Source organism: Bemisia tabaci, chromosome 8 (genome assembly GCF_918797505.1).
Source record: "Bemisia tabaci chromosome 8, PGI_BMITA_v3".
NCBI classification, from domain to species: domain Eukaryota; kingdom Metazoa; phylum Arthropoda; class Insecta; order Hemiptera; family Aleyrodidae; genus Bemisia; species Bemisia tabaci.
Window position 1 is genome coordinate 21,770,136 of NC_092800.1, and position 11,356 is coordinate 21,781,491.

The 11,356-nt window shown below is 35.3% G+C and overlaps 1 protein-coding gene across 1 annotated transcript; it reads right to left on the minus strand.

Moving 5' to 3' along the window:
• Positions 1-144: 144 nt before the first annotated feature.
• geminin (geminin DNA replication inhibitor) lies at positions 145-8,094 on the minus strand. The gene is made up of 6 exons (XM_072303123.1): positions 7,922-8,094; positions 5,994-6,042; positions 4,643-4,743; positions 4,198-4,322; positions 3,121-3,293; positions 145-2,390 (listed from the first exon to the last, which is right to left on the minus strand). Exons 2-6 carry the CDS (start codon positions 6,036-6,038, stop codon positions 2,337-2,339), a joined length of 498 nt encoding a protein of 165 aa, XP_072159224.1. The 5' UTR covers positions 6,039-6,042; positions 7,922-8,094; the 3' UTR covers positions 145-2,336.
• Positions 8,095-11,356: the final 3,262 nt, after the last annotated feature.

Genomic DNA, 11,356 nt, shown 5'->3' on the forward strand with positions numbered 1-11,356 from the left:
GCCTAACGGTGTCTTTGGAAGTTTTCGATAATCTGGTTAATTTCAAAAGGAAGTTTTACAATATTGCTTGAGCAAGAGTACAAATAAAAAACATTCAAGATTTCCCCAGACTAGGAATTGATGAAGAAAAAAAACCGGTCAATATTTCTTATAACTTGAAAAATTACTGTAGTTTTATTGACAGGAGCACAGAACAAAAAGAATTAGAGTTAAAATTATGAAACAAATTTCTCACAAGTTGTCTCAAGGAAAAAACAGAACATTCAGAAGTTATCGCTTTAATGAAATTGACAAAAAAAATTAATCCAGGAATTCAAGCAATGAATGATGGTGTATTATGTTGTAAGAAAAGATTTGATGTACATATTGAGCTTTCATTAGTTCCAAAAATTTGGTGACATTCCCTCATCGATTGATAGCTAGAACATAGCTTAAAATCAAAGAAAGAAAATTGTCACTTGTCCATCAAATTGTAGGTAGATTTTAACTCCATGACAAACAGATTTTATCATTAGTATAAGTTTCAGCATTGCCATGGGTTTTACAGCCATTTTATTTGTTGCCACAAAAGAAGAAACAAAATTTAGGGAGGTAATTTCCAAAATAGCAACATTGCGCACTTTGCACCTCAATATATGCAGGCCCTGAGGAATAAATGAATGGCTTCAGGCGAACTGGTTGAGTTGGCTACTGTTTAACTTACAAAGCTTTGGTCATTTATAACTACATAATGGTAAACTTGCTCAATGTTGTACCTTTGAATTTTTACCAACAAAGCGAGAAACTAGAGATACATATGACTTTGTTTTAACGATATAAGCTAGCTTACAATTAGTATTATTACGAGAAAAAAATTAACTTTACAAATTAAGATTATTATCATCTTGAGCTCAGTATACAAAGTATTCACACATACATACTAATTCAATGAGCAGTGATGAAAGAAGTCAGTAAAAAAGTAAAAAGAAGTTAAAAGCTAAATCGATTAAAAAAATTTAAAACTTCAACAATTATTAAAAAACTAGTTCTATTTAAAATATCCTTAGGCCATGTCTTCTGAACTCTAAAAATACTTATATCTCACACAGATGGGAATTACAATTATTTTAGGAGGTGAAAACTTTAAATGATTTTACAGAGATGTGCTTACAGAACAAATGCACACATTAAGAGTTACCTAAAAGCTCACTTAAGGAGTTTAAGATTTTTCAATCTCCATTAAAAGGACTCAGGTCGACCCCCAGCAAAAGTTGACTGCAATATGCTGTCTCCTGCACAAAGGAACATATGCGTATTTCAATTGCACTAATTTAGAATTTTTAGTTTATTTTTTTACAGGAGAACCATCACATGAATTTACCTGACCTTTCCTTTGATTATTTCTTACACTTGCAAAAAAAAAAAAAAAAAAAAAGGCTGAAATTTTCAGATAAACTCGTGGTTAAATGGTTAGCCACTGGAGAGGGGGGAAAAAAAATTCGTATAAACACTAAAATAGCGCCAACAAGATTTGTTCCTTCAAGCAGAAAACGATGAATTGAGGAGGATTCCGGAGGGAAAGCCCCTAAAACAAAGACAAGTTCGTTTCTCTAATTCTTATCTAGACAAGCAAGTAGCTATGTTCTCAGCGTCTTTGCTGCTTGACCAGATAGCTGCTTCTTGGAGAAAAAAGCTTACCTGAATCATTGCTAGCCCTCCTTCTGGAGCCCTTCACAATTATGTTTTGAAATTTCTTGACTTGGTATAGAAGGATTGAAATATTAGAGGAATCAAGCCCAGGAGATGTTCGAACACTGATAGAACAAATCAAGAAAATTAAAACTTTCTGCTTCATCAGCTCGAAGGAAGCAACAAAGATCACTTGATTTGAGGGTAGATCTGAGTCTGCTGAACATAGTTTCTTACAAAAACATAACAAGCCGCCCTTTGAAAAGAAGTCTCTACCACTGTATAGGAGGATTGACCAGAAATAAGAGAGAACTCAAAACAATATGCCAGTTTTGTACGCAAATAAAAAAAAGTGAGAGATCGAGGAAAAGATGATGCTTAGGTGACATGGAGGTTTTGCATTTTACTGGTAATTCTACATTTTTGTACATAAGAAGAGGAAAAGTCTACAGAAGCTTTGAAACCTCAAAAGTGATATAAGAGAATTCCGTATTGGCAGAGAACATGGGCGAGAAAAAAAACCTTTCAAAACACAATTTCTTAAAAATGATGTTTCCTGTATAAAAGTAAATGAGCATACATAATGAGAAACAAAAACAAAATCTTGCTACAAGATAAAGATTGCCGTTCATGAATACAAATGAGTCTAACATTTTAGAAAGGTAAATTCAGTTCATCTGATCACTTTCTGGTCGTTGGTCATTCGGTTCGTTGATGATTTCCTGAAAACAGAGGAGGTGAATGGGTTCAAACAAAAGATATTCATGAAGAAAATAGAAACGGTAGAGGTGAGACACCTGCCGATAGGTAAGAGGGGCATTTTTTAGGAAAGTTTGGAAAATGGTAAGAAATGATTCTCCGATTCGGCTGGAAGAAAAGTTGAAGCTATCAAACATGACATGTACAAATTTGGTTTTTTTTTTTTTTTGTAAATACAATACATAATTTCACTGACTTTTGGTTCTTTTAACCACCATTTTTTGACCCATGTATGTTTTCTGACTCTGAGGGTCCCTTGACTGTGGCCACCCTTATACTTCTATTGTAAAGGTTAAAAATCTCTGCTGCTGTGGTTGTTGTCAGACCCCCTCCCCTTCGGAAAAAAATGGAATGAAAAAAGTGAAAGTCATAATTTGAAATTTTTAAAAAATATACTGTGCAGATTGAAGAAAAACCAATAAAAATTCCAAGAAGTGACGCTCATTAGTTTTCTATTGAAAAAAATAAAATGTGATATATGAGTCTGCCATGGCGCAAATTAAAATACAAGTGTTTTGAAATTAACTATTGATAAGGAGTCAATTCAACCACACTTAAATACCATACACATTTCAGCCAATCAACCACGAACTCGTCTGCCCCTCATTCAGGAATACGGGTGCAAAATAAGACTACGTTGTCAAAATAATATCAGAGTTACGTTAGAAAAGGTAAAAAAAAACTTTGTCTTACAGTTAGGCAAGTGACGATTTCAGCAGTTTCGTACAACTGTTGCTTGCACAACTCATTTTCTTCCTCTAAAAGTTTGATCCGTTCGTGCAGGACTCTGTTTTCAGTCAGTGTTTCTTCTAAAGATTTGGTGAGCTGCTTGCACTTCAGTTCCCAGTAGTTCGCACTAGGAGTATCTGAAATGACAGATGGATAAGATTGATATAGGCATTCGGAAACACTACTAAGATTCTGAATTATTTTTTAAGGGCTGGTTACATCCAACCTCCTGTCAAGGGTGCAGAAACTTCAGAAACTTAAAAAAACTCAAAATCGTAATCTGGACAATCCTGCTGAATCTATGTGGCGTGTGTAAGGCTAATCATTAGAAGAAATTTTCAAAAGAGTGATAAACCTCTTTCTTCAAGCTATCTAATGGTGAAATTTTGGCAGAAATTTTCGGAAAATTAGACTTTGGCGAAAATTTTGTAGAAATTTGGAAAGGCTTTAAAAAGTTTCAAATCATGGGAAGTAGTCCATATCTTTGTATTTCTCTATTTCAATACATGATGAATTTGGAACTTTAATTCATAAGCTAAGAAACTCAAAGGTAAGTGAGCTTTTTGTCCATCGATTTAAACGTCTCCCACAGCATGAAACCGAAGTCTGCTGGAGTCAAAGCATGTACTAAACGAATTTCATTGCTTTATCCACAGAGGAATATCATGAATTATTGAATTTCACGCTTTCACAGGAGATCAGACTTGAGACTTCAAGGAAAGACAAATGGACGATTTTCTTAAAAAAATGGTTGGTAAAGCTCATTCAATGTTGGAAAGTTCATTGGAGGGCAATTTAATCTCCAAAAAAAAAACAAAAAAAAAAAAACAATAAAAATAATAAAAAAAAAACAATCAGTGATTACCTACAGCTTTTAAAAATAACTTTTTCAAGTAGGTTTTCAATATATTGTAAGGAGCCTTCCAGTTTTTTCCGACATTCAGAAGTAGCTTTTTGGCTAATGGATATCAATACGTCAAAACAGACTACCTCTTATTGCTGTTGTAATAATGTAGGTATCATCAACGTTTAAGACTTTACCTGAGGTCAAATCTTCAATTGTGATAGCAGATTTGACGGGTTTATCAATTGTGATGGTTGTTTTGGCAGGCTTTTCAATCTCTCTGGTTTCCTTCTGTTTAGAGCCAGGCTTTTCCAGAACGTCCCTGTTGTGAAAGAAACAAAACATATTGCATCAATCAGGTATACTGCATACAAATTTTAAAAAGCACTTTCAAAAACATGGCTATGTTGGACTATCTTTATTAGGTGCGTTGTTTGTAATATTTGACAGGCTTTTAGAAGCAACGAAAATCTCCAACTTAATAGATGAAAAGATTGACATTTTGTCATGAGCTAGTGGCTCTCAAACTTTCATGCCAGAGCACTTGTTATTTTGCAGGACAATTCCCAGTTCCTCTAAAAATAATAAAAACGATCACAGAAATAACTAGAAAGTAGAAGAAAATTAGCTTGTGTAACTTACTTAAGGGGAGCGGATCGACCTGCACCGACCAAATTTTCTTTGTCTGTTGCCGACACTTGCAAAGGTTGAAGCAGTTTCCGAAAACCTTTCACTGGGGCTTTCTGAAAAAGAGGAATTTGCATCACAGTACTGAAATGATATTATTATGATCTTAGGTAGTCCCCCCCCTGGCCGCTCTGTGGCCCGACCTCAACAGGGAAAAGGGATTTCAAGATAAGAAGTCTAAGACATAATTCAAAAATTGCATTCAATAGTATTCAAATAGTAAGTAAGTAAGCATCAAGAAAATATTGCCCTCTTTTTTTTATTACTGTTAGGTGTGTGAGTAAATTGAATCCTGGCTTGTTTTGAGTTTCCAGCGTCTGTACTAATTAAATCAGTAATGGTGTTAAAAAGGGGGATTTGTACAGCCTTGACTAGAATCATCTTGAAAGTATTACTGCTTAATCCCCTCTTGAGTTTTCTTCTTTACATTGATGGGAAACCATTCAACATTCAGCCTTGACGTCTTGTGAGTGCATGCTTCTTGGTTCAGTTATGCAGAAATTATTCAATGGATAATTTGAATGCAAATTTTTTATTGCTTCATCTGGAAGTGCTATAAGAGCTGATTTCACAGTATTATTTTTAACTTCTTCCTGATATGGGAAATAGTATAAAGATAGATTTAAAAGTGAGAAAATGCACCGCCTAGTGACGTCATCTGGCGGCATTTCCCATTTAACCACATGTATTTTAGCAGATTAGATAATTTTGTCATATCCTCTCCAATAATCGTTCAATTCATGAAGGTATCCTCATGTTCAGTTCACTCAGTAGTTTCCACTTCAACACGAAATTCATCAAATTTCAGACACCTGCAAATTCTCTATTTAGGAATCTGTTGATCATTTGGAAACATGTGACATCGGTTTTTTGACACTTCAATCATTTGAAAAAAAGAGGCACTAGGCATTAGCACAGTTATTTATGGTGCAGAAAACTGCTTAAAGAAAGTGTATCTCAAGAGAAACTATACAGCTTGGTCTAAGGTGCACAGTGATGTGATGGTGGTCTTAAAAAATCAGACAACCGACAAAATCCTAGTTTCCTGTTGTAATTAACCGAAATTCTTTTACATTTCAAGACATTTTGTCCTTTTGTTTCTGACTAAAAACATGATGAATGGGGGGAAATTAGGCATGGCAGAATGGACTTGGGCGGAGTTTGGAGAAAACCATTCAATTAGGTATATCATCAAATTCTGTGCTGCCAAAAAACAATTGGAAGAAATACTGAGAGTTTCCGCATTTATGGACCTAAACGAATTGTCCTCGTGAGTTATTCAAGGAAGCAAAAATTTGTATCTCACCTTGGCTGTTGATGTAGATTGCTCAGCTTTGTTGGTAGTCTTCATTATACTGCAAAAACAAAACAAAAAAGCACCTGCTAAGTTATTTTAAAAATATTATGATGGAGATCAATACGTGCGTAACTGGTTCAAAATTAGCGCTGATCAATCAGAATTGCTATGGAAGAAAAGAAGAAAAAAACATTTGGATCAAATTATTGGGCAAGGAAAATATGTTCAGAAAAATTTTGCACTTTGACTTTATTCAAGTAACACATGATGAGACTCTTTTCCACACTCTGACTTACAACTGAGCCGCATGAATGAAAAAATTTGATCCTCTTCCAAGAAATTATTTTGCATAAAATTTTTGGAGCAGGTCCAATTTTACAGGGTCATCTTCAAATTACAAGAAGCTGTCAAAGTTCTCACAAGTCTATTTTGAGCACAGTGGAGATATCCAGCTATACTTACGCTTATCTCTAGAGACTGCTCCTGCAAGATACTACAGGAAATCTTTTTGAAACCTTTGAACATCTTCAAGATTAGTGCGCCAAAAAAAAGCTAAAACTGCATGAAAATAGAGCATGCCTCTTGAACTCTAGGGAACTGGGTTAAGTTGGTCAGGAAGTAAGAGGAGAAATCATCATTCATCACATAGTGATATTCATTATGTGGGCTGAACAATTCATATTCAAAGTAGAATTTAAAAACCTGCTGATGAAGACTTTGAGACCAGCGAAAAAAAAAAGAAGTTTCGCCATCTTACAAAACAGAGATAAAAGATACATTCTTATTATACTTATGTTACAAAGAATTGGGAATACTTAGAATACAGCTGGTCAAAGTTAAGAGAGCTTAATGTTAAAGTATATTAGTTAATAGTCAGTGAGTATAGTATTTAAATCCCAGGATGAAAATGTTTCCTGAATGCATTCTTTAAACGAACCAAAACCAGAGTACAGCTGTTTTATCTTTTAAAATCAGTCATATATAGGTGCATATTCATGTACTCTAATTACAAGGGAGATGGCGGAATGTTGGCAAATTTTGAGCAAGTTACCGAGAGGCATGAAATCAAGATTGTTATGCAAAACCGTTTGTTCGGTACTTCTATATTCCTGAACTTTGTACAAACTGTTACCTACATATTGAAGTAAAAATGAATATATGAAGATCCTTACATAAATCTAAAGCTCTGAACAGCTGAACAGTGCCATGCTCCAAAGAGGAGGGTATAAAGTTCTCTTGCACCTAAAGCTAGTAGCTACTGCTGTGGAGGTACGATTTTAGGTTGAACATGGAAATGATTAAGTAGCACTGATACAGCTTAGAGTATATAAGAGGCGATAAAGCTATTAATCTTGGAAAGAGCCTTCCTTAGCTACAGGAACGATCCAGTTGATTGAACTGTCTTCGTAGATTTGAGTACAGACTATTAGGGTTAGATTCTCAGACGTTCCATTTCTGAGCTCCGACCAACAACATATCGTCACCTTCCGGGCAAAGTATCACAAGCGCCATGCAACGTTTAAAGATTTCCGCCGCCATTTTATTTTTTTACAGAGAAATTGTTCAACGAAGCTGTCCGAAAATTTCACCGAATTTTCTTTGTGCTGCCGATAAAATTTAGTGAAATTTCCAAACAGATTCAACCAACAATTTCTTAGTAAAAAAATAAAATGGCGGCGGAAATTTTTAAACGTCGCATGGCGCTTGTGATACTTGCCTGGAAGGTGACGATATATGAGATATAGTTGGATGGATACTTGAGCAAGGCTTTCTAAGTTTAGACGTTTTGATCTTACGTGAAATCTAATAGGGTATCTATGAAAGAAATCTATCATCTATCTTATGATCTCAAGCCGCATGGGAAATGCTGCAAGAAAAGTCATTGCTCAAAGGCCTTCAGACAGATTAGAATTACTGAAATAAAATAAGGTTCTTACGGTGCAAAGGTGAGCTCCAAAATTAACTGAAACGAATGGTTTAGATTAGGAGGAAAACACACGAGAGGGAATGTTATCACAAATTTTTACATGAGAAAAAGGAAACCATAATCCGCGGACGCTGTAACGAACTTTGAGCGCGCTTTTGAATATATGATAACAATTAACAAAAACATTACCAAAGATTACAGATTACGCTGTGAGTAGGTACGACGACGACCAAAGATTTCAAGACAAGTTGGATTTCATTCGTCGATGTTGCCTAGCAGGAAATCTCATTCGCCGTTCGACAAATCATGACGAGTGCTCTGATTGGTTGAAAGTATCGCGGCAAAAACGGGACCATTTGAAAATAATCAGATAATTTAAAAGGCAGCGGAAAAGATTGTGAGGTCCTCATCTTCAACAGTAACTGGCCATAACTCGACGGCTAAAATAATGATTTCCTCAAATAAAAGCTTTTATCTTCTTCATTAATTGCTCCCTTGACATTTTTTTTGAAAATCCATCCAGTAAGTAAGTAAGTACATCTTGAGAAAAGCGTACTTTAAGGACAGTAAATAACTGTTTTGGAAAAAACAAGTGTTTGATCAAGAAAAAAAATAGTGTATTTCCTTCGAAAAATACATTAAAAAAAGAAAAAAAAATGTTTCGAACAAAAATGACTCATGACCTCTTGAAGAGATCTTTTATTATATTTTTTTGCATTTTCAATTTCTTTACTCTTGGAGAAAGTATCGCTAAATCGTTGAGGTTTCTTGAGCCCTAAATTATTCCCCCTCATATTTATTATGTATGTCATTCTCATTTGGAGACTTTATCCATTTCAAGCTAGTCTTTAAAGTAATGATGGGCTTGGTATTTTTTTTTTTTTCTTTCTTTCTCAGTACCAAATGTTCATAATTTTCTTCTCGGTGAAAGTTTTACTACGAAATAATTTTTCCATGTGCGTTTAGCCAATAAATCACAGAAATTGATTACAACTCTCAATCTAACTTATTTTCAGTGACAAACTTCAATGGAAAAGAATGTTAAGCGCTCTAGTGAAGTACTACTATTAGGTCATTTTCATTAGGTACATAAATTGCGGATTGAGTGTATTCAGGACTTCAAGATATTTTTAAAAAAAAATTAACTTTGAAAACTTGCACAAATTCTGATTTAATCAATTTTTTTTCTTTTCATCAAATGGAAAATCATGAGGATGTAAGAATACCTAAGTCCATCAGCATAGGTAGTGTTTCTTATACAACAAAAAGAAAAACTATCCTAAGAAAAAACGCGCCGGCATTTGGGGGGCTTCGCCCCCCCATCCGCTTAGCGGATTGGTGCGGGGACCGCACGGGACTTTCTCGCTCGAGCCGGCGCTTCGCGCCGGCATAGACACTTTTACTGGAATATTTAGAAAAATACTGCCAATTTTACAAAATCATAAAGTTTGATTGGAATTTTGATCACAGGATAATAGTTATGAAATTTTTATTCAAACCATTGAACTTCATTGTAAATGTCTTCGCGATATGTGGTGAATTCATATATTCGGACTCGACTTGTTGATTTTATGAGGCATCTTCAATTAAATATGTAATTGATTAACTAAGTCTCCTGTCAAAGATGGCGATCCGTAAAAATCTTAGCTTTTCTACGATTCATTAGGATCCATTAGATTCATTGACATCATACTTCAGATACGATTTTATATTATAATCTCTCCTTAAGCACGGTCAAAAGCCATCAAATATCTACTTGAATGGGTAGAATGACTATTCGATGTTCAAATAGTCTTAAAACTAAACGGTTTTCGCTTAGCATCTCCCAAATTTTAAATTTGGCGGGCGAATCTACCTGCTGGAAGGTTCACGACACGCCCGCCAGGAGCGCCATCTCCTTACCGCGTATCCCCGTAACTCAAAGCGAAAACAATAGAGAGCGCCATCGACAAACGTCAACGAGAGACAAGTCAACAAACGTCACGTTATAACAATTATAACCTCCTTCATTAACAAGCATTAAATCAGTCATATTTGTGCCGAATTATTACATTATATTTGTGCTTAGTACCTCGTAAAAAGGAACCGCAAAAGATGGAATCTGCCGGGATTCTAAATTCATTAACAACAAACATATTAGTTTTTAATAAAGATCTAAGTGTCAGTTCTTGGCGTTAGCTTGATGATTCATAGTACCTTTGTAATGTGAGTATGTATCTAATTAGTTGTCTAATTTTGCTTTGTGATTACCTACGGAGTAATTTTGGAAATAGTATATGATGCATTATATAATGCATTTGAATTCCTAGGTTTCACCTGACTCAAAGCGTTTGCTGCTATTATCTAGAAGCGCTCCGACTCATTTATCAGAGAATTGAGCGTTTCCTATCGGCCCCTCTGCAATTATGAGATTAGTCCATGAATCCTTTAGGAACTTAAATTAATGACTCAGATGGTGCTTTTGAGCCAACTTTCAAAGAATTAAAGGCATTTTTTCAAAATCTACAGTCCATGAGCTCTCCGTGTGACCGAAGTGCTCTCCTCGCTATATGACGCGTAACCCTTCAATTTTTAGTTTAGTCCAAAGACCTCGTAGGAACTTAAATTAATGAACCAGGTGGTGCTCTGATGCCAACTTTCGAAGAATTGAAGGCATTTTATTTTATTTTTTTTCAAATTTACAGTCCTTGAAAATGAGCTGTTTCGCGGAGCAAAGTGCCCTACTTTTGGGCCTCGTATCTCTTGAATTTTGAGTTTAGTCCAAAGATCTTTTTGGAACTTAAATTAATGACCCAGGTGATGTGCTTGATGCCCATTGTTAAAGAATTAAAGACATTTTTCAAAATTTACAGTCTTTCAAAATGAGCTTTCCGTGTGATTTTGCTAAAAATGGACAATTGAGCGTAGCCCCCCCAAATTTTAGCGTACCTCAAAATCGTTGAACGTGCATAAGGAGACCATAGATATGGTGTCCTGTGCCAATTTTGAATGAAATCGAACAGATAGATTCTGAGATATCGCTGTAGACAGATTTGGGGGACGCCACACGGACGGACACACATTTTTTCAAGTATGGTTATTTTTACTCCTGGGACCTTAAAACGTCTAGAAATGATGAAATTTCAACTTTTTTTTTTTTTTTTTTTTTGGAGGATGACAATACTTCCTCTCTACCCTATGGGAAAAAATGCGAATACATTTTTTTCCCGCAAAGTTGGAGGGAAAGAAAGAGGAACGCTGATACAGAACCAGATTTTGTTCCTCTTTTTTTCGTAAGTTCCCCTTGACGGCTGCAAGATCTATAGATGCTAGGTACAATAGAAAAACTCTTGGGAGCTAAAGACCTTGTCAACTCCAATAACTCCATCGAAACACCCCTCACGAAAGGATTACTTACAAATACCGAGTAAACAGGCTTTTGCAATAAAATACAACTAAAGAGGAA